We start from the raw sequence: 24,775 nt of genomic DNA, 5'->3' as shown, positions 1-24,775 counted from the left end.
CCAATTGTCGCAGAAACATCCGAATTGTATCTTCACTTAAAGTTCCTTTGGCTAAAAAAAAATAAATACTATTCAATTTAAATTCGATAGGTGGCACGAGGAAACTATCCTGAGTAACCTATAAGAAGAAAAGGAAAAAGCAGAAAGCCTCGGATCACGATGGGATAAGATTAAAAGATAATATTTTGGGAGAAAAGACATTGGGAGGTGGCCAAAACAGAAGCATTAAACAGAGTGGGGTGGGGGAATTCTTATGTGAATACTTTATTTAGTTTGAGAAGTTGTAAATACGCAAAAAGACAATAGGTATAACCAAAATAAAAATGAAACCGAAAATTGGAAAAGATCAACGAGCAGTTTCAGCTTTATCGATTTCTAAAATCAGATCAGAGGCAACGCTATAGCGTTGCCTATAGTAAAGGCCATACGGCTCCAATGTTTTATTATTATTTATTTATTTAGTTTTTCCCAGAGGCACTTCAAATGGAAGGGGTCGTTGTAGAAACTTCAAAGGGGGCTCATTCGATTGGAAATCGAGAGTTATAGTGCCCTTTTTAATGGTCAAAAGTGATTGGAGGGTAACTAGCCCCCCCAACGCCCATCATTCCCCCAAACACATCCAATCAAAATTTTGAGATAGCCATTACGTTCAGCGTAGTTGATTTCCAGACAGAAAATATGTTTTTGAGGAGGACACTCCCCCAAAAACCTCAGGGCAAGGATTTCAAGTTATGCCCGGGGGCATATAAGAACGATGTTGGCACAATGTATTATTTATTATTATTTTTTTTCCTTTAGAACAGGGCACTTCGTATGGAAGGAGTTGTCGCAGAAACTTCGAAAAAAACCTATTCAATGGAAAACCGTATTGATTTATGCCTTTTTAATATTCAAAAAGGAATGAAGAGCAATTAGCTTCCTGTTCTCGCCCATTATTCTTCCAGGCGCATCCAATAGAACTCCGGAGATATCGCTTTTATTTGGTGGAACTGACATTCTGATGGTAGTAATGTTTTTGATGAAAGCACTTTTCCGTAACTCCTAGCGGAAAGAGTATAAGTTATACCCTGGGGGCATGTAATGTGTTTTATAGAATGTGTTGTCGTAGAAGCTTCAAAAAAGGCTTATTCGATTGGAAATTCAAAGGGCTAGTGCCCTTTTTAATAGTCAAAAGTGATTGGAGGGCAACTAACCCCTCTTACACGCCCACCTTTTTCCCAAACACATCCAGTCAAAATTTTGAGATAATCATTTTATTCAACTTAGTTTTAAGTTCTGGAAATTAGGTCTTTGAGGATAACAACCCCCCCAGAGCCCTCAGGGCAAGGGCTGTGAGTTATGCCCTGGGGGCATATAAGGTTTTGTATAGAAAGAGTTGTCATAGAAACTTCAGAAAGGGCTCATTCGATTGGAAAATTAAATGGCTAGTTCCCTTTTTAATAGTCGAAAGTGATTCTAAGGCAACCCCTTCCACGGCCACCATTTCCCCAAACACATCCAATCAAAATTTTGATATGGCCATTTTGTTCAACGTAGTTGAAAGTTCTGGAAATTATATGGTTGAGCAGGACACTCCCCCCCCCCGGTTGAGCAGGGCCCAGGGGCAGGCGTTATAAGTTATGCCCTGGGGGCATATATGGGTCTTATGGAAGGGATCCTCGTATTGACTTCAAAGAGGGCTCATTTGATTGGAAATTCTAGTTCACTTTTTAAGAGTCAAGAGATTAGAGGGCACCTAGCCCCCCCCCCCCCCTCCACGCCCTTTTTCCCTCCAACCCATCCGATATGAACTTTGAGATAGCTTTTTTTTTAAATAGTTCAAAGACCATATAAAGAAAACTCAGGGGTCGACAAAGCCCCCCAGGGCCCTGGGTCAGGTGTTGTAAGTTATGCCCTGGGGGAATATATGGTTCTTATTGAAGAGATGCTCGTAAAAACTTCAGAGATGGCTCCTTTGATTGAAAATTGAAAGTTATAGTTCAGTTTTTTAGAGTCAAATGAGATTGGAGGGCAACTAGCCCTCCCCCCACCCCACGCCCCTTTTTCCTCAAATGCATCCAATAAAAATTTTTAGATAGCCATTAAGTTAAAAATTGCTCAAAGTCAGATAACAAAAAACTCAGGTGTCGTCACACACCCCCCCCGGGCCCTGGGGCAGGCGTTGTAAGCCTTGTATGTATATACGGAATATTCTTCGTATGAAAGGGATGCTCGTATAAACTTCAGAGGGCTCATTTGATTGGAAATTGAAAGTTCGAGCTCACTTTTTAATACTCAAAAGAGATCCGAGGGCAGCTAGCCCCCCCCCCCCCATCACGGCTTCTTTTTCCAAACCCATCTGATCGAAAATTTTGAAATAGAAATTTTTTCAAAAATAGTTCAAAGGTCGGATAAGAAAAAATCCAGTGTCAATACAACCCCCCAGGGTCCAGGGGAAGGCGTTCTAAGTTATGCCCAAAGGGCATGTATGGTTTTTATTAAAGTGATGCTCGTATAAACTTCAGAAGGAGCTCATTTGATTGGAAATTGAAAGTTCTAGTTAACTTTTTAAGAGTCAAGAGAGTTAAGGGCAGCTAGCTCCCCCTCGCGCTCTTTTTTCCCCAAACCCATCCGCTACAAATTTTGAGATAGCCAGTTTTTTGGAAGTTATTCAAAAATTAGATAACAAAAACTCCCCCCGGGGCTCAGGGGATAGGCGTTGTAAGTGTTGTCCTGGGGGCGTATATGATTCTTATGAAAGGAATGCTCGTATAAACTTCAGAGGGGGCTCATTTGATTGGAAATCGAAACTTCTAGTTCAATTTTTTAGAGTCAAAAGATATCTGAGGGGAATTAGCCCTCCCCCCCACACACCCTCCTTTCTCCAAGCCCATCGATAAAACTTCTATAATACTTATTTCGTTAAAAAGAGCTCAAAGGTCAGATAAGAAGAACTCCTGTGCAAACAGAACCCGCTAGGATCCGGAGGCCGGCGTTATAATGCTCTGCGGTTAAACATAGTTTTTATGGAACCGCGTCTCGTCACCAGAGAGTGTTCATTTGACTTGAAATTGAAATTGCTTTTTTACATCTTACGATACAAAAGATATCGAAGGGAACCTAGCCCCCCCCCCCTCCTTCACGTCCTGAGTGCATCAGATAAAAATTTTGAGATAGACATTTTGTTAAAAATAGTTCAAAGTTCTAATAACAAAAAACTCTAGTGTCGACACAGCCACCCAGGGCCCTGGGGTAGGCGTTGTAAGTTATGCCCTGGGGGCATATATGGTTTTTATGGAAGGAATGGATGCTCGTATACACTTTATAGAGGGATCATTTGATTGGAAATTGAAAGATGTAATTCACTGTTTAAGAGTCGGAAGTGATTGGAGGGCAGCTAGCCTCCCTCCACACTCCATTTAGTTTTTCCCCAGAGGCACTTCATATGGAAGGGGTCGTCGTATAAACTTCAAAGGGGGCTCATTCAATTGGAAATCGAGAGTTCTAGTGCCCTTTTTAAGAGTCAAAAGTGATGGAAGGGCAACTAGCCCCCCTACGCCCTTTTTCCCCAAATACATCTGATAAAAATTTGAGGTAACCATTTTGGTAATAATAATTCAAAGATCATATAACAAAAACTCCTTTACGCATGCCCATTTCGTAAAAAATAGTTCAAAGGTCAGATAAGAAAAACTCCTGTGTCGACACAACCCCGTCAGGGCCCGGGGCAGGCGTTGTAAGTATTGCTCTGGGGGCATATTCGGTTCTTATGGAAGGTATGCTCGTATAAACTTCTGAGAGGGCTCATATGATTGGAAATTGAAAGTTCTCGTTCACTTTTTAAGAGTCAAAAGAGATCAGAGTGTAACTAGCCCCCCTCTCCACGCCCTATTTTCCTCAAACCCATCTGATAAGAACTCTGAGAGAGCCATTTATTCAAAATAGTTCAAAGGTCAGATAACAAAAACTCCGGTGTCGACACAGCCCCCCAGTGCCCGGAGGGCAGGCATTGTAAGCTAAGTCCTGGGGCAGTATGTGGTTCTTATGAAAGGGATGCTCGTATAAACTTCAGAGAGGGTTGATTTGAATGGAAATTAAAAATTGTAGTTCATTTTCTCAGAGTGAAAAAAGATCCGAGGGCAACTAGCCCCTCCACGCCTTTGGGTGTATCGGATGGATAAGCCCATCCAATAAAAATTTGAGGTGACCATTTTGTTAAAAATAGTTCAACCATCAGACATTAAAACTCCAGGGTCGACCCCCCCCAACCAGGGTCCAGGGACAGGCGCTGTAAGTTATACCCTGGGGATATATATGGTTCTTATAGAAGGGATACTCGTATAAACTTCAGAGAGGGCTCATTTGATTGAAAATAGAAAGTTCTAGTTCACTTTTAAAGAGTCAAAAGAGACCAACCCTCCACATCCTTTTTCCCCAAACCCATCCGATAGTAGAAAGGGTGGTACCAGCGCGACGGGGCACATGTGCTGCCATCTACAATTGAGTCTAACGCCGACAGTACATAATTTATGCATGTTTTTATGGTTTTTGTCACTGAGAATGAAAAAACAGGATTTTTCTCACTTTGATGTATTTTCATGGTTTCGTTCTGTTTGATGGTTAAGATACAGAGGGGAATACATATGGCTTCACTTAGGGGAAGTGATGTATTGATCTAGGACTAGAGGGGGAAGTGAATTTCCGAGAACTGGATTTACATAATCGAGGGGAATTATTGATTTACGAAAGGGGAATTAAGAAACAAATATGGCTTCTTTGATCTTAGGTCTGAGGGATAAACGGTCTTTAGGTCAGAGAGAAAAATTAATATTCTATTTTCAAATATGGCTTCACTGATCTTTAGTGTCAGGAATTAGAAATGACATCACTTATTATCTTGGAATTATGCGAGAGTCTAAAGAGATAGAAATTCTATTTTTAAATACGGCTTCTTTGATCTTTAAGTCAGAGGGAAGAATTGATATTCTATCGAAACCATAATAGTGTAGCTAGGAACATCTTTGAGATGAAGAGATTAACGCGGCAAAAGGTTTCCTAGGAATTTCAAATGTGACAGCGCAGGGATGCCAAAACAAAAGAATCACGCAGAAATTACGTTTAGGTGATTATTTGGGCGAAACCGTTTTAGACATTTTAGAAGATGATTTGGGCGAAACAATTAGACATTTTAGAAGATGACTTGACGGTGAAACTCTGTGGTCGTTATAATACACAAGTTCTATTTAAACAGTGGTGTGAGGTCTCCTACCCCAACAACTCCCCTACACCAACCCCAATGGACCCTCCTACCCCAACCCCAAAGGGCCCCCGACCCCCAAAGGCCCCCCGGGCCCCCAAAGGCACCCCGGGCCCCCAAAGGCACCCCAGGCCCCCAAAGGCACCCCGAGCCCCCAAAGGCCCCCCGAGCCCCCAAATGCCCCCCGGCCCCATACTTTTGATTCTATTTGTTTGCATGTCTGGGTTGATGTTTGCAAGTTCAAAAATTTGTCTTTGTTGGTTTGAATGTCTAAAGTGTCTGTCTTTCTCTGTTTGCATGTCTGATTCTATTTCTTTCCATGTCTGGGTTGATGTTTGCAAGTTCAAAAATTTGTCTTTGTTGGTTTGAATGTCAAAAGTGTCTCTCTTTCTCTGTTTACATGTCTGATTCTATTTGTTTGCAAGTCTGGGTTGGTGTTTGCAAGTCCAAGTATTTTTCTTTGTTGGTTTGAATGTCTAAAGTGTCCGTCTTTCTCTGCTTTTGTGTTTGATTCTATTTGTTTGCATGTCTGGGTTGGTGTTTCCATGTCCAAGAATTTGTCTTTGTTTGTTTGAATGTCTAAAGTTTCTGTCTTTCTCTGTTTGTGTGTCTGATTCTATTTGTTTGCATGTCTGGGTTGGTGTTTGCAAGTCCAAGAATTTTGTCATTGTTGGTTTGAATGTCTTAAGTGTCTGTCTTTCTCTGTTTATGTGTCTGATTCTATTTGTTTCCATGTCTGGGTTGGTGTTTCCATGTCCAAGAATTTGTCTTTGTTGGTTTGAATGTCTAAAGTTTCTGTCTTTCTCTGTTTGTATATCTGATTCTATTTGTTGGCATGTCAGGGTTAGTGTTTGCAAGTCCAAGTATTTGTCTTTTTTGGTTTGAATTCCTTCAGTGTCTGTCTTTATCTGTTCGTATGTTTGATTCTACTTGTTGGCATAGCTGAGTTGGTGTTTGTAAGTCCGAGTACTTGTGTTTGTTCGTTTGAAATTCTAAGGTGATCGTCTTGCTCTTTTTTTGAGTTTGATTCTATTTGTTTGCATATCTGGGTTGGTGTTTGCAAGTCCAAGAATTTGTCTTTGTTGATTTGAATGTCTAAAGTTTTTGTCTTTATCTGTTTGCATGTCTGATTCTATTTGTTTGCATGTCTAGGTTTGTGTTTGCAAGTCCAACTATTTGTCTTTGTTGGTTTGAATGTCTAAAGTGGCTGTCTATCTCTGTTTATGTGTCTGATTCTATTTTTTTGCATGTCTGGGTTGCTGTTCGCAAGTCAAGAATCTCTATTTGTTGGTTTGAATGCCTAAAATGTCTGACTTTCTCTGTTTGTGTGTTTGATTATATTAGTTTGAATTCCTGGTTTGATGTTTGCAAGTCCAAGTGTTTGTCTTTGGTGGTTTGAATGTCTAAAGTGCCTGTCTTTCTCTGTTTGCGTGTCTGATTCTATTTGTTTGCATGTCTGAGTTGGTGTTTGCAGGTCCAAGAATTTGTCTTTGTTGGTAAGAATGTCTAAAGTGTCTGTCTTTCTCTGTTTGTGTGTCTGATTCTATTTGTTTGCATGTCTGAGTTGATGTTTGCAAGTCCAAGTATTTGTCTTTGTCGGTTTGAATATCTAAAGTGCCCGTCTTTCTCTGTTTGTGTGTCTGATTCTATTTGTTTGCATGTCTGGGTTGGTGTTTGCAAGTTCAAGAATTTGTCTTTGTTGGTTTGAATATCTAAAGTGTCTATCTTTCTCTGTTTTGTGTATCTGATTATATTTGTTTGCATGTCTGGGTTGGTGTTTACAACTCCAAGAATTTGTCTTTGTTGGTTTGAATGTCCAAGTATTTGTCATTGTTGGTTTGAATGTCAAAAGTGTCTGTCTTTCATTGTTTGTGTGTCTGATTCTATTTGTGGGCATGTCTGGGTTGGTGTTTGCAAGTCCAATAATTTTTCTTTGTTGTTGTGAATATCCAAAGTGTATGTCTGTCTCTATTTGTGCGTCTGATTCTATTTGTTTGCATGTCTGAGCTGATGTTTGCAAGTCAAAATATTTGTCTTTGTTGATTTGAATTCCAAAAGTGACTGACATTCTCTGATTGTGTGTCTGATTCTATTTGTTTGCATGTCTGAGTTTGTCTTTGAAAGTCCAAGTATTTATCTTTGTTGGTTTGAATGTCTAAAGTGTCTGTCTTTCTTTATTTGTGTGTGTGATTCTATTTTTTTTCATGTCTGGGTTGATGTTTTCAAGTCCAAGAATTTGTCTTTGTTGGTTTGAATGCCTAGACTGTCTGTCCTTCTTAGTTTGTGTGTCTGATTCTATTTGTTTGCATTTCTGGGTTGATTTTTGCATGTCCAAGAATTTGTCTTTGTTGATTTGAATGCCAAAAGTGTGTTTATTTTTCTGTTTCTGTCTTTTATTCTATTTGATTGCATGTCTGGGATGGTGTTTGCAAGTTCAAGTATTTGTCTTTGTTGGTTTGAATAGCTAAAGTGTCTGTCTTTCTCGGTTTGTGTGTCTGATTCTATTAGTTTGCATGTCTGGGTTGGTTTTTGCAAGTCCAAGAATTTGTCTTTGATAGTTTGAATTACTAAAGTGTCTGTCATTCTCTGTTTGTGTGTCTGATTCTATTTGTTTGCATGTCTGGGTTGGTGTTTGCAAGTCCAAGAATTTGTCTTTGTTGGTTTGAATGTCTAAAGTGTCTGTCTTTCTCTGTTTTTGTGTCTGATTCTATTTGGTTGCATGTCTGGGTTGGTGTTTGCAAGTCCAAGAATTTGTCTTTGATAGTTTGAATGACTAAAGTGTCTGTCCTTCTCTGTTTGTGTGTCTGATTCTATTTGTTTGCATGTCTGGGTTGATGTTTGCAAGTCCAAGAATTTGTCTTTGTTGGTTTGAATGTCTAAAGTGTCTGTCTTTCTCTGTTTGTGTGTCTAATTCTATTTGTTTTCATGTCTGGGCTGGTGTTTGCAAGTCTAAGAATTTGTCTTTGTTGGTTTGGATCTATAAAGTGTCTGCCTTTCTCTGTTTTTGTGTTTGATTCTATTTGTTTGCATGTCTGGGTTGGTTTTTGCAAGTCCAAGTATTTGTTTTAGTTAGTTTGAATGTCTAAAGTTTCTCTCTTTCTCTGTCTGTGTGTCTGATTCTATTTTTTTTTCATGTCTGGGTTGGTTTTTGCAAGTCCAAATATTTTTCTTTGTTGAGTTAAATGTCTAAAGTGTCTGTCTTTTTCTGTTTGTATGTCTGAATCTATTTGTTTGCATGTCTGGGTTGATGTTTGCAAGTCCAAATATTTGTCTTTGTTGGTTTGAATGTCTAAAGTGTCTGTCTTTCTCTGTTTCTGTGTCTGATTCTGTTTGTTTACATGTCTGGGTTGATGATTGCAAGTCCAAGAATTTGTCTTTCTTGTTTTGGATGTCTAAACTGTCTGTTTTTCTCTGTTTGTTTGTCTCTTTTTATTTTTGTACATGTGGGTGTTGGTGATTGCATGTCCAAGAATTTGTCTTTGTTGGTTTGTATGTCTAAAGTGTCTGTCTTCCTCTGTTTGTGTGTCTGATTCTATTTGTTTGCATGTCTAGGTTGGTGTTTGCAAGCCCAAGAATTTGTCTTTATTGGTTGGAATGTCTAAAGTGTCTGTCTTTCTCTGTTTGTATGTCTGATTCTATTTGTTTGCATGTCTGGGTTGGTGGTTGCAAGTCCAAGAATTTGTCTTTGTTGCTTTGAATGCCTAAAGTGTCTGTCTTTCTCTGTTTGTGTGTCTGATTCTATTTGTTTACATGTCTGGGTTGATGTTTGCAAGTCCAAGAATTTGTCTTTGTTGGTTTGAATATCTAAAGTGTGTGTCTTTCTCTGTTTGTGTGTCTGATTCTATTTGTTTGCATGTCCGAGACGGTGTATGCACGTTAAATTATTTTTCATTGATGGTTTGAAAGTCTAAAGTGTCTCTATTTATCTGTTTGTGTGTCTTATTATATTTGTTGGAATGTCTTGACTGATGTTTGCATGTCCAAGAATTTGCCTTTGTTGGTTTGAATACCTAAAGTGTATGTCTTTCTCTGTTTGGGTGTTTGATTCTTTTTGTTTGTAAGTTAAAATTGATTTTTGCCTTTTCATGTGTTTTCCATTACTGTCTGTGATTTATAAAGCCTCCCGCTTTATCTTTTTTTGTGTCTGTTTCTATTGTTTGAATATCTGGGTTGGTGTTTGCAAGTCCAAGTATTTGTCTTTGTTGGTTTGAATGTCTAGAGTGTCTGCCCTTCACTGTTTGTGTGTCTGATTCTATTTGTTTGCATGTCTGGGTTGGTGTTTGCAAGCCCAAGAATTTGTCTGTATTGGTTGGAATGTCTAAAGTGTCTGTCTTTCTCTGTTTGTGTGTCTGATTCTATTTGTTTGCATGTCTGGGTTGGTGGGTGCAAGTCCAAGAATTTGTCTTTGTTGGTTTGAATGTCTAAAGTGTCTTTCTTTCTCTGTTTGTGTGTTTGTTTCTATTTGTTTGCATTTCTAAATTGGTGGTTGCAGGTCCAAGTTTTTCTATTTGATGGTTTGAATGTCTAAACATCCTATGATTCTTTCTTTGTGTTTCAGTTTCTATTTGTCGACTTGTCATTGCTGATTTTTGCAAGTTGAATAATTTTTCATTGATGGCTTGAATGTCTAAAGTATCTTTCTTTCTCTGTTTGTGTGTCTGATTCTATTTGTTTGCATGTCTGGGTTGGTGTTTGCAAGTCCAAGTATTTGTCTTTGTTGGTTTGAATGTCTAAAGTGTCTGTCCTTCTCTGTTTGTGTGTCTCATTCTATATGGTTGCATGTCTGGGTTGGTGTTTGCAAGTCCAAGAATTTCTCTTTGTTGGCTTGAACGTCTAAAGTGTCTGTCCTTCTCTGTTTGTGTATCTGATTCTATTTGTTTGCATGTCTGGGTTGGTGTGTGCAAGTACAAGAATTTGTCTTTGTTGGTTTGAATGTCTAAAGTGTCTGTCTTTCTCTGTTTGTGTGTCTGATTCTATTGTTTGCATGTCTGGGTTGGTTTTTGCAAGTCCAAGAATTTGTCATTGATGGTTTGAATGTCCAAAGTGTCTGTCTTTCTCTGTTTGTGTGTCTGATTCTATTTGTTTGAATGTCTTGGTTGGTGTTTGCAAGTCCAAGAATTTGCCTTTGTGGGTTTGAATGTCTAAAGTGCCTGTCTTTTTCTGTTTGTGTGTCTGATTCTATTTTTTTGCATGTCTGGGTTGGTGTTTGAAAGTCCAACTATTTGTATTTGTCTGCTTGTATTTCTAGACTGCCCGTCATTCACTGTTTGTGTGTCTGATTATATTTGGTTGCATGTCATGTTTGATTTTGTCAAGCCCAAGAATTTTTCGTTGTTGGTTTCATTGTCTAAAGTATAGGATTTTCTCTGTTTGGGTGTCTGATTCTATTTGTTTGCATGTCTGGGTTGGTGTTTGCAAGTCCAAGTATTTGTCTTTGTTGGTTTGAATGTCTAAAGTGTCTGTCCTTCTCTGTTTGTGTGTCGGATTCTATTTGTTTGCATGTCTGGGTCACCAATCCCAGACATGCAAACAAATAGAATCAGACACACAAACAGAGAAAGACAGACACTTTAGACATTCAAACCAACAAAGAGAAATTCTTGGTCATGCAAACACCAACCCAGACATGCAACAAAATAGAATCAGACACATAAACAGAGAAAGAAAAACACTTTAGACATTCAAACCAACAAAGACAAATAGTTGAATTTGCAACCACTAACCCAGACATGCAAACAAATAGAATCAGACACAAAAACAGAGAAAGACAGACACTTTAGGCGCTCAAACCGACAAAGACAAATTCTTGGACTTGCAAACACTAACCCAGACATGCAAACAAATAGAATCAGACACACAAACAGTGAGGGACAGACACTTTAGACATACAGAAAGACAAAGACAAATTCTGAAACTTGCAAACATTAACCCATACATGCAAACAAATAGAATCAGACACACAAATAGATAAAGACACACAATTTAGAAATTCAAACTAACAATTAAAAATTCTTGGACTTGCAAACACCAACCCAGACATGCAAACAAATAGAATCAGACACACAAACAGAGAAAGACAGACACTTTAGACCACTGTTTATAGAATTACCCAGTAAGTTTATCGCAGATCATTTCTGGTCTTCAGTCTCGCCGCGAACAAAAAGCTCCTCCCACATGTTTGTGCAGTTATGTATCAGTGTGTTTGCGTCAATCAATGAGAAATGGTTACAAAATGCATCATTCGTAATAGCGGGTATTCCACTTATTTTCGATTGTTTCGCGTCCAAGAGCAATCTGACTTGTCTACCCGTGAAAAAATTTTCTAATTCCGCTTATGTTTCTACGTTCTTCGGAGCACTTGCACCTCGGTCCGGGTTTTTATAATGGGTGAGATAGAGAATGATCATACTGGTTAATTCTATAAACTGTGATTTAGACATTCAAACCATCAATGACAAATTCTTGGACTTGCAAACACCAACCCAGACATGCAAACAAATATAGTCAAACACCCAAACAGAGAAACACCGTCACTTTAGACATTCAAACCAACAAAGACAAATTCTTGGGCTTGCAAACATCAACCAAGACATGTAGCCAAATAGAGTCAGACATACAAACAGAGAAAGACAGACACTTTAGTCATTCAAACTATCAAAGACAAATTCTTGTACTTACAAAAATCAACCCAGACATGTAACCAAATAGAATTAGACACATAAACAGATAAAGACAGACACTTTAGACATTCAAACCAACATAGAAAAATACTTGGGCTTGCAAACACCAACTCACACATGCAAACAAATATAATCAGACACACAAACAGAGAATGACAGACACTTTAGTCATTCAAACAATCAAAGACAAATACTTGGACTTGCAAAAACCAACCCAGACATGCAAAATAATAGAATCAGACACACAAACAGAGAAAGACAGAAACTTTAGATATTCCAGCCAAAAAAGGCAAATACTTGAACTTGAAAACACCAACCCAGACATGCAATCAAAAAGAATCAGAGAAACAAACAGAGAAATAAACACACTTTTGACATTCAAACCAACAAAGACAAATTCTTGGACATGAAAACATGAACCCAGAAATTCAAACAAATAGAATCAGACACAAAAACTAATAAAGACAGACAGTTTAGATATTCAATCCAACAAAGACAAATTCTTGTACTTGCAAACACGAGCTCGGACATGAAAACAAATAGAATCAGACATACAAATCCAGAAAGACAGACACTTTAGACATTCAAACCAACAAAGATAAATTCTGGACTTGCAAACACCAACTCAGACATGCAAACAAATAGAATCAGACACACAAACAGAGAAAGACAGTCACTTTAGACATTCAAACCAACAAAGACAAATTCTTGGACTTGCAAACACCAACCCAGACATGCAAGAAATAGAATCAGACACACAAACAGAGAAAGACATAAACTTTAGACATTAAAACCATCAATGACAAATTCTTGGACTTGCAAACACCACCCCAGACATGCCAACAAATAGAATCAGACACACAAACAGAGAAAGACAGACACTTTAGACATTAAAACCAACAAAGACAAATTCTTGGACATTCAAACCAACAAAGACAAATTCTTGGAGTTGTAAACACCAACCCAGACATGCAAACAAATAGAATCAGACACTCAAAAAGAGAAAGACAGGCACTTTAGATATTCAAACCAACAAAGACAAATTCTTGAACTTGCAAACACCAACCCAGACATGCAAACAAATAGAATCAGACACACAAACAGAGAAAGACGGGCACTTTAGATATTCAAACCGACAAAGACAAATACTTGGACTTGCAAACACCAACCCAGACATGCAAACAAATAGAATTAGACACAAACAGAGAAAGACAGACACTTTAGACATTCTAACCAACAAAGACAAATTCTTGGACCTGCAAACACCAACTCAGACATGCAAACAAATAGAATCAGACATTCAAACAGAGAAAGACAGGCATTTTAGACATTCAAACCAACAAAGACAAACTCTTGGACTTGCAAACACCAACCCAGACATGCAAACAAATAGAATCAGACACACAAACAGAGAAAGACAGTCATTTTAGACATTCAAACCAAAAAATACAAATTCTTGGACTTGCAAACATAAACCCAGACATGCAAACAAATAGAATCAAACACATAAACAGAGAAAGACAGCCACTTTAGACATTCAAACCAACAAAGACAAATAGTTTGAATTGCAAACATCAAACCTAGAAATGCAAAAAAATAGAATCAGACATGCAAACAGATAAAGACAAAAACTTTATGCATTCAAACCAACAAAGACAAATTCTTGGACTTTCAAACACCAACCCAGACATGAAAACAAATAGAATCAAACCCACAAACAGAGACGGACAGACACTTTAGGCATTCAAACGAAAAAAGACAAATACTTGGACTTGCAAACACCAACCCAGACATGCAAACAAATAGAACCAGACACAGAAACAGAGAAAAACAGACACTTTAGACATTCAAACCAACAAAGAAAAATTCTTGGACTTGCAAACACCAACCCTGACATGCCAACAAATAGAATCAGATATACAAACAGAGAAACTCAACAAAGAAAAATATTTGGACTTGCAAAAACCAACCCAGACATGAAAAAAAAATAGAATCAGACACACAGACAGAGAAAGACAGACACTTCAGACATTTAAACCAACAAAGACAAATACTTGGACTTGCAAGCACCAACCTAAAGATGCAAACAAATATAATCAGAAACATAAAACGTTAAAGACAGGGACGATCTGCATTAAAACCAAATATGACAAATACCTTTGCATGCTAACGTCAACCGAGACGTGCAGACAAATATAGACTGACACACAAGCATAGAGAAGGACAGAAACTTTATGCCTACAAACCAGAACAGTCAAAAACTTGAACTAGCAAATACTAATTCAGACATGCAAACAAATAAATTCAGACACACAAACAGAGAATGACAGACACTTTAGTTATTCAAACTATCAAAGACAAATTCTTGGACTTGCAAACACCAACCCAGACATGCAACCAAATAGAATCAGATATACAAACATTTAACTCAACAAAGAAAAATATTTGGACTTTCAAAAACCAACCTAGACATGAAAAAAAAATAGAATCAGACACACATACAGAGAAAGACAGACACTTCAGACATTTAAACAAACAAATACAAATACTTGGACTTGCAAACAACAACCCAGACATGCAAACAAATAGAATCAGACACACAAACAGAGAATGACAGGCACTTTAGACATCCAAACCAACAAAGACAAATTCTTGGACTTGCAAACACCAGCCAAGACACTAATACAAATATGTTCAGACATACAAACCGAGAAAGACAGACACTTTAGACATTCAAACCAACAAAGACGAATTCTTGGACTTTCAAACAACAACCCAGACATGCAAACAAATAGAATCAGACACACAAACAGAGAATGACAGACACTTTAGTAATTCAAACTATCAAAGACAAATTCTTGGGCTTACAACCATCAACCCAGACATGTAAACAAATAGAATCAGACACACACACCGAGAATCCCAGACACATCAGACATTCAAACCAACTCATACAAAAAATTTGGCTTGCAAACATCAACCCAGACATGAAAAGAAATATAATCAGACACACAAACAGAGAAAGACAGACACTTTAGACATTCAAACAATCAATTCAAGTCATTCAAACAAATAGAATCAAACAGCCAAACAGAGAAAGACAGACACTTTAGACATTCCAACCAACAAAGACAAATTCTTGGACTTGCAAACACCAACCCAGACATGCAAACAAATAGAATCATACACACAAGCAGAGAAAGACAGACACCTTAGACATTCAAACCAACAAAGACATTGATTTGGACTTGCAAACACCAACCCAGACATGCAAACAAACAGAATCAGACATGCAAACAGAGGATGACAGACAATTTAGACATTCAAACCAACAAAGACAAATTCTTGAACTTGCAAATATCAACTCAGACATGCAAACAAATAGAATCAAAAGTATGGGGCTCTGGGGGAATTTGGGGGCCCGGGGGCCTTTGGGGGCTCGGGGGGGGGGGGGGGCTTTGGGGGCCCGGGGGCCTTTGGGGATCGGGAGCCCTTTGGGGTTGGGGTAGGAGGGCCCTTTGGGGTTGGGGTAGTGTCCAGGGGGAAATATATATTTCCTAACTCGGGTTTATCGGACATACGACAGTATTCTCTTACTAAAAAAAAAACTCTAGTTCCTAACATGTCTACCACTCTGACTGTTAAGAGTTTATGTTATCAATTTAACCTAATTCTGTGAAATATCAGAAGCAGTTCGTTACACCGGTGATAGGAAGTTTTATATTTGAATTAATTGAAACTATGGAAATAATTCGAAAATTCAAGTCGACACGGAAGCTTTACCCTTTTTGGAGCTAATCCGACTTTGCGGATCGTATTTACAGAGAAGGTCCGGTATTACGACCGACCATTGACCATTTGCATGTCTCATGAATAGAAACGATGCCACAGAAAAGTAGGCACGTATCAAGATAGAACTCCAAGGGTACGACCTTGACATTCAAAATGTTCCTGGTTTAAGGAATATGGTTGCAGGGACATTGGTATTGTCTGTTTCAGCTTCCATCAGTTAGCTGATAGAAGAGACCAGTCATAAATAATTAAAGTAGCACCTACAAGTTCTGTTGTGAACAGATGATTTTTGCAGAGCAAAACAGGAATACTTGGAAACAGTGAAACGAATACCACATGAAGTAGAAAAAATTGAAGGGAAACTCAAATTTTAGAAGAACAAACTGAATTGTTGTGTTGCTATACACCAATGAAAGCCATAATATACAAAATGATATGCACCATAATGAAAGCAATATAGAGCACCCATAGAGTTTTTTGCAGTTGTTTGTATTGACCCTCCGGTTGCTTTCAGTTGATCAGACAAAGAAAATCGGTATCTATTATATATTACTGATCACTTTTCAGCCATATTTCTTACCATGGTTGGGATTCCAGACAAGTCGACAAATCATACTGCAGAAAGAATTTTATTAATATATGGCCCCTGCAAGAAAAAAACTCAGCAAGTAGGGAACAGAATTCATTAAAAGCTTAATCAATGAAAAGTCAGGAAGTTTCAAACTGAAGATTTAAAACACACTTCCAATTTCTACCATACTTGGACTCCTAATTTCCTCAGCATGTAAATCGCCTAGAGAAGCTGCTCTGACTGCGAAACCCTGCCCCCACCACCCTTAAATACAATGGCCAATCAATTCAGCTTTGCAAAAGTAATTTTAAACGTGAACTGATTATGAATCAGAAATTGGCGTACGACTTAACATCAAATAAGTTGGCAGTAGCAAAAGAGAAGCACGAGAACTGATTTTAAGTAAAAGGAGAAGCACGAGAACTCACTTTAAGTAAGAGCTTTGTGGGGTGGCAGGCGAGAGAAAGCTTTCCGTTATCATAATTAATTAAAATCTATGCATTTATCCGGAAGAAAATTGTTAAATAAAGAAAGATGGGCCAGTCATACTAAAAAAAAGCTATTAATTTTTCTTTAGAGAATTTAAACCAAGATGTAAATAAGAAAATCCGAGAAAAAAAAGCCTACATTGGGTGTAATTTGGATAATTCTGAATCCAGGGAGAATTATCTTCCATTAACATAAAGCGTTTACTTTGTTTTCCTTCAAACTTTTATTTTGACTTCAGTTGACTTCGGAAATGAATTCAGTCATCTAAAAGTAGGCTAACGGGGTGGACTAATCAAGCTAAAAGGAAGAGTTTAGCAGAAAACCTGAAACTTAAATTCTATAAAATCAAATACACAATGATCTTCTTCAGACATGGAGAGTTCTGTACCGAGAAATTCTAGGCATCTGGTAGTAGGCCAGCTAAATGTTGGGAATTATTCCGACCAGGCATTGGGATTATATTGGACAACCGAGCCGGATTTTACGAAGCTAAACCACAGTCAATTTCAGCATCAACTTTTAGATATTTGACATGGGACAAATACATGGAACAAAGGTACCGAGACATTCCAAATAAAGCAGACCGTTTCAGGTCATGTCCACTCTTCATCCTTGCTTCAGCTCCTATAACAGAAACTAGAGTTAGCATACAGCCGCCAGGTGCCTTTCTTGGGAACTGCAAACCAGATACAGAAGAAGGTGAAATAGAACTTCTAAGAAATCCTGAAACAAAGATTTCGCAACAACAGTAAGTTGAATACCAAGACATGGCTCACTACTTTTCACTGCCATATGGTCATACTTCGGAAAGCACAGCCAAAGGAAGCATTAAAACTATCACAAAAGCTCCTTCTTGACCCTAGAATTGATCTACAGTATCTGGTATCCCCAAAATCCTCTAAAGCCACTAAAGACAAAAAAAGCTAATCTGGCAAAGACTTTTGCTACACTGTTGCCAGATTCAACCCCAATAAAGGATATTCAACCAAAATTTGCCAGGCTCTGTCGTAGCAGGGCATCAAGGAGCTTTAAAGACAAAAAGACAGATGAAGCAAAGATTGTTATTGACATTGAAAAGATACATGTGGCTATCCTTCTTCATCAAGAGAGGGCAAACTCCAATTCCTAATCATGCAGTAGCGACAAAACTAAAAGAAAAGATGTAACTACCATAACACCCAGGTAACAGGAAGTTCCCTTGAAAAAAAGAAGCAAATATCTTAATATATCTGGTGCTGAGGAGGAGGCAACAAAAAGGGTTCAAAACAAACAAAAACAATGCCAGCAATGCCTTGATCGCGTAGAACTGAAAGTCACACAAAAACCTCACAGGTACCAGGTCATACTACATTAAGCCTGGAGCATCAAGCCAATAGAATCTGTAATGGATCAACACTTCTTGTTTCCACAAGTGAGTACCAAGAAAAGACCCCATTTAGAGCAGTGCACAAGCATTTCAACCCCTTCAGAAACTACTCATACATATACTATGTGGTTATTTAACAGTCTAGTTATAGTAAGCCTTTTTTGTATGAGGGAGAAGTGTAACAAATCGCACATTAAGCATTGATACTTAACATCTTTTTTGTGAGCAGGAAAAGAATACTATTTAAAGTAAAAATTAATATGGCTTTTAGAAGTCTCAATTGAATTACTCTATGTGAAATGAAAGATATCACTTTTATTCCGGAGTACCGTAGCCAATAAATCCTGATTTGTAAGCATTTTGGCTAGCAAAAAAAAACGACTTCTCTAGCTTTTCGTCACTCCCCTCTCAGCACTTCGTCTCATGGTCCTCGTATATGACTCTCGCAGTTGACAATTGCTTCACTCAGGCGGTGCATGGCCCTTTGACCCTTCCAGATCTAACTTATGGTTCAAAAAAAAAAAATCGAAGGCCCCACTTCCTACCAAAAAAAACTTCCTCTGGGGGTTCAAAAACGACCCCCAGTCGTGAGACAAAAACAGGTAGATTTACCAAAATCACATTCGTAATAATTTTAATGGAAATATTAGATTAAAATTTTCACGCCAGCATTTTTCAAATGTTAAAAAGAAGGTTCATTTTTATTTGTCTTCAGTCGATAGTCATTTTCCTTCAGTCCAAAGAAAACTCAATTGTTGAAACTAGATATTCACTGTGGACAATGAAGGAAGTACAAATTTTCTAATTTAAGTTCCAAATTTATTACAAATACTCAGACTTACTAAAAAAAAGAAGCTATAATAAAAACTAGCTTAACTAGTGCTATATGGACCAAGATATTTAGCAACAGAGAGATTTATGGCTTCTAAGGAAGCATTGACCAACACAGAAGGTACTAAAAACACAAACTAGTTTTTGTTTTGTGACTAATAAGATTTTTAATTATATTTCCCTCTTCCCTTTAAATATTGTATTTTATATCGTTAATTAAAGTTCAATAATACATGAAAATATGCAGACCCAGAAGATAAAAACGTATGGACACACCTGAAAACACGTCAAGCAACAAAAATGAACAGAAAGATAAAATAGATTTTCCAAAACAGTAAAAGGACCGAAAACAGTTCTATCCTATTGCCTTATAAAATTACTACAAAATTACTCGACTGTATCATTCAAGGATAATGTAACTTAAGAACTTGGACCACATCTCAGAAATCCAAATCAAAAGAAATATAGAAAGCCAAGTAGGAAAATTTTTTATGCAGAGTCCCTACTGTTTCTTTTCTAAGCATTTGTGAAGAAAAAGAGTAATGTTTTTCCAAATAAGAATTTAACATCATGTGTTAATATAAAACTGTACCTTGAAGGTAATCAGCCAGATCTCCTCCATTACAATATTCCATCACCAGGAACACATGATTGGTAGATTCCTAAAAAGAAGGCATAGGCTCATTTCCTTTTAAAAATTATAGTGGATAACTTGAATCAGTCAGTAAATTAGTCATAAAACGCCTAATTTACACTCCATCAAGCTATCTAAACAAGGCTAGTGAGTAGTCAGTTCTTTAATTTTTAGTATTACATTTCCATCAGCAATTGCTTTCTTCTACTTAGCTATTCTATTCTAATTTGATGTACAAGAGATGAACAGTTTGATTATAGCTCCTAATTATACCAATTCTTCTACATTCTTCCCTATACCAATGTACTCTTTCTGTCAGCTTCTTGGCAAAACTAGAGTTAATGTGTAAAAGAGAAAGGCTACTAGAACAACTGTAACCATACAAAAACCATAAAACGAATGAATATAAGTCAGTGCTAATAAGAGAAAGGATTCTTAGGGATTAAATAGCACATGTACATAGTAGCACATGGAGGTAGGAGAAGATAAGGAGAGACTCTCCTTAATATTCTTCAAAAGGAATCTTTTCTGCACGGAAAATCGTTGGCTAAAATCTACTTTTTCCATATTACTACCCCCCTTCCTCTCTCAAGGCCCGTACCTGTTTACATATAGGTGTATCTAATCATATTTGCAAAAAATATCGGGAGGGGGGGTTGATTACATAAGAGCATACTACAATAATCAAATATCCTTTTTTACTTATAAACTAGTTATAAATGGTTATCGGTGTACTTCTATCTGTGAGCCTTGCAACTCGATACCTTGCCTTGACATCTCGAATATTGCCCTAAATACGAATGGGGTAACAATTAGTGCAATTAAGACTAGGTTTTAATAGGCAATGTTACCTGATATCCTCTTTCTTGGTGATAAAAATGATCTAAAAGTTCATCTTCTTTACTGTGACCTTACTTTACAACAGACTTTTATTCCGGTACAATTTGCACTAACCTGTGACATTTATGAAGCCCCCGCTCTATTCACACCCATGGGGAAAGCTGTTACGTTTCTTTTGTATTTAGCCTACCAGAAATTAAAATATATCTACTAAGTGGATTCAAAAATGTAGCTGGAATGCAAATATGGGTACTGTTGTGTTAGCTGGAACCCACACGATATATTATATAGGGAAGATGCTAAAGAAGCTAGTCAAACGGGTTTCTTTCAATGATTGGATTGCAAACCGTGGTATTTCATTGTGTTTATAATATTTAGACTATTATTTTTCGGGATTTAGGGGGGAAAAGGTACCTAGGTTAGGTTTGGTTACGTATTTAATATATGCTATGCTTTACCCTCCGCCCTCCCCCCTAATGTGTAAATATATAGCCAAAATTTATTTCTAAACTATTATTTTTTCATCCTATTTTATTTTATTTCATTAGTATTAACCGAACTTCACTTCTTGCGCGGGTTTCAGCTAATACAACAGTACTCAAATATATTTATAATAAACCTGTTACTGACCCCAGACTTCCATTTCGCAGATTGGATTATTAATGAGTCAGTGTCAGAAATCTTCTTAGCAAAAGAGGTCAAGCCTATTGTCAAATCAACAGAGAAAGGATTAATGAAGATCTAACGATTTCGCCAGGTCAAATACGAGGAGGTGAAAAAATTAAGAAAAATCAGAAAGCATCTTTCTTTACCAAAGCCATAAAATGAAAACATTTTCCAAATTAAACTTAAGCATGGTATAAAAAATAAAACGGTGGTTTTTGCTTGTTCTTGAGCCAGAGCAAACAATGTGTGAGCTGAAGTGAAGTTTTGTAGTCCATGGCCGAGAGTACTATTTAAAGCTGCCTGACGAGCTTTTGTTTCCTTGAGTGGAAAACTATGTTCAAGCAGGTAGATTCAAGTTTCAAAATAAAATTGGGTTACAATTCAAAGTTCCTAAATGTGCAAACGTTCATTGGCTCTATCGCCGAAACTTGTTACTAGGACACTAAACAGCAGACAAAAATTTATGATCCAAAAACGGAGTGTTTTCCCAGGGGCCCGGAAGCTCTGCCATCTAAATACTATAACAACCCATCTCTGTTTGATTTTGGTTGAGTTTTTCATTTTATTTTCTGTTTTTCGGGCATTGGCACAGGAATGGTAACACATGTGCCTTCTTATCTTTAGTTCTTTCATTGCTAAAGAGATTGGAGCTTAATATTTGCTTCCTTCTAGGTAGTAATATTAGGGAGTTGGCCTGCAGCACAAAAAATCAGCTTTTGACCTATGAGATAGAGTTTGGGCCATTAGTACAGTTCGTAGTGACCAACTGTAAGTAAGGATCGACCCGGCTAAATTGTAACTGAAACTCTAGAAAACGGAATATTGATACCAATAGATATATAAAAAGAATCAGATTTTAGCTGATTTCAAATATGTAAGTTTCATTAAGTTTAGTCTTACCCATCAAAGGTTACGAGCCTGAGAAAATTTGCCTTTTTTTTGAAAAAAAGGAAGAAACACCCAAAAGTAATAGAGTCGTTTTTCGTAACAAGAGTTGCAGTTGGAGTGATTCCAACTGCAACTGATGTAGATGATCCTCTATTACAACAACTGTTCAGACTCCAATATGGATACCGAAGACGAGCCCCCTACCAGAAACTTTCAATTTGACACTGAGAAAGTCAAGGCTGGTGATTACATCCTGGTTGAGCTGAAGAGCAAGAAAGTGAATCCTGTTCACTATCTTATCATTATCAGAAAAGCAACAACTGAAGAACTTGAGGTCCACTTTCTAAAGGAGACTGGAGCAAGAGATTTTGCGCTAACTGACGAGACGGATAAGGTAGTGTCTTAAACACAGAAGTTGAAATGAAACTGCAACCACTGACAGGTGAAACACCAGATTTGCGGAAGAGCTTACTTTTGGTGTTGATCAATCGATTTATAATTTGAAATTAATACTCTTTAGTTTTTTTTTAAACTTTACTGAATTCATTTTGAAGTGTTTTATACTGACCACAATCTTTCTTAACTTTAAAGCCGAAAAACAAGTTTTAATGTTCCCCTGACCACTTTTCTGTTTCTTTTTGTCTGTGGCCAAACGTAAGCCAGAGAAGGCCGAACCAGTACCAGGGTGGCCCAGGTTCGGCACTCTTGACCACTTGGGTAGAGAGGCATCCAGGTGGGAAAATAGTGGAGTATTTCTAATTGTCTTTTCCAAGGATGGTATTGAATGAGTTTCCTTTGCCTTGGCATACTCAGCAACTTCTTATTGCTTGAATCAATTCCTGGAGAATTAAAAAGTCAAAACGTGCCGATCGTGGGCCAGTCTCCTGTCTATATATCGGACCAAAAATCAATATTGACTATCGAAACGTAAATATTGATATCGGAAACGATTTTTGGAAATTTCTGTTTATTTTCAGCTTTTTCAACCATCTACTAGGTAACATCCAACAGGAAGATTCCAACATAGGAAAATTTCTCGTTAATATCTATTGTAAATTTGAAGTTCTAGGGGGGGGGCAGCTGACCTCCCCTGCCCCCCTTCCCTAAACCCATGATTACTAGCAGCATAAAACAGGCAGGTGTAACCCCAACAATCCCCCACTGACAGTGGAAGATTGTCAGGTTTTATGACTGAAGTGCCAAAGAGAACCAGTGACCACTCCAACACCCATTGTCCCTCCCACCATAAACTTTTTAGTAGAAATGTAGGCATAGGAAAGCTTATTTGTATCACAATCATATGAGAATTTTAAATCAGAGAATAAACCAAAAAAGATATAGTATTTTTTAATAATCAACTTTGGCACTTTATTTCTCAATGGAGGAACTAGGTGAATCAAAATTTCATAAAATGGTGCTAACAGACTTGCTACCCAGAGTAGGCTACTAATATGAGGTTATTTTTACATATGAGGTTATTTTCTATGGGTTATGGTACATTCTGTATGGGCTATTGTACGGATACATCCCAACAAAATGAGTTTTTAGACGATATTGAGCTATAGTGATACAGATGGAGAATGTAAATTTAACTTCCATTAAAGTATACAGGACATTTTCAGACGAACTTATTATGTTTTACCCGCTATAGGAGAACCAGAGAAATTGACAACACAGCAACCCTAGATACAGACCTTGCAATCTAGAAGGGCTACGATATTTTCATGATGAACTTCAGTTAACTCTTTCAGTATTTTCACTTCTTTCCCCAAAAGATTCTGCGCTTTTGGTATGTTCTTCTTTGTAATTGACTTTATTGCCACAATCAGGTTAGCATTCTGAAATAAATAAACCAAGATAAGGAACAGGAAACAGAGAATAGCCTCAAAATGTTGTTAGAAATAACATTATCCTTAATATAGGATATTACAAAAAAAAAGTAAAGAAGATGGGTCTCAAGCTTTATAACATCTGTATCTTTAGGCAAAATATGTAGATTATAAGCCATTTGACCTTTTTGTTTCTGGTGAAAGCTGCTTTTGAGATAAAGGAAAGCTAAATCAATCCAAGAGGAAAATATCTTACAGATTTGTTGCTGTGATATATATATATATATATATATATATATATATATATATATATATATATATATATATATATATATATATATATATATATATATATATATATATATATGTATATATATAAGTATTTCTTAGTTATTTGAAGGCAATGAAAATTGTTCAACAAGCCTGTTTGCTTAATTATATATATTTTTATATATATATATATATATATATATATATATATATATATATATATATATATTATATATATATATATATATATATATATATATATATATATATATATATATATATATATATATGTATATATATATATATATATATATATATATATATATATATATATATATATATATATATATATATATATGAGATATTTATTTCAAAAAATGACTATCACAAGCCCCGAAGGGCCGAATTCGCATTTCGGGGTATATGTATAAAAATATATATATATATATATATATATATATATATATATATATATATATATATATATATATATATATATATATATATATATATATATATATATATATATATATATATATATATATATATATATATATATATATATATATATATATATATATATATATATATATATATATATATATATATATATATATATAATAATATAATAATAATATAATACATATTGAAAACCCGTCGTATACAATAAATGTACAATGACA

General features: G+C 36.7%; 1 protein-coding gene across 1 annotated transcript; it reads right to left on the bottom strand.

Moving 5' to 3' along the window:
* LOC148938392 (serine/threonine-protein kinase unc-51-like) lies at positions 1–23,831 on the bottom strand (the record flags this gene model as incomplete). The annotated part of the gene is made up of 3 exons (XM_089107831.1): positions 1–51; positions 19,558–19,627; positions 23,688–23,831. Coding segments are annotated over 3 exons (265 nt in total), but the record flags the coding sequence as incomplete, so codon positions are not given.
* Between the last annotated feature and the right edge of the window lie 944 nt (positions 23,832–24,775).

This window comes from Artemia sp. Qi Xiang Cuo, unplaced genomic scaffold, assembly GCF_049724085.1.
Source record: "Artemia sp. Qi Xiang Cuo unplaced genomic scaffold, ASM4972408v1 HiC_scaffold_3411, whole genome shotgun sequence".
Lineage (NCBI taxonomy): Eukaryota > Metazoa > Arthropoda > Branchiopoda > Anostraca > Artemiidae > Artemia > Artemia sp. Qi Xiang Cuo.
The sequence above is the reverse complement of the archived record's forward strand: the minus strand, read 5'-3'. Positions and strand labels throughout refer to the sequence as shown.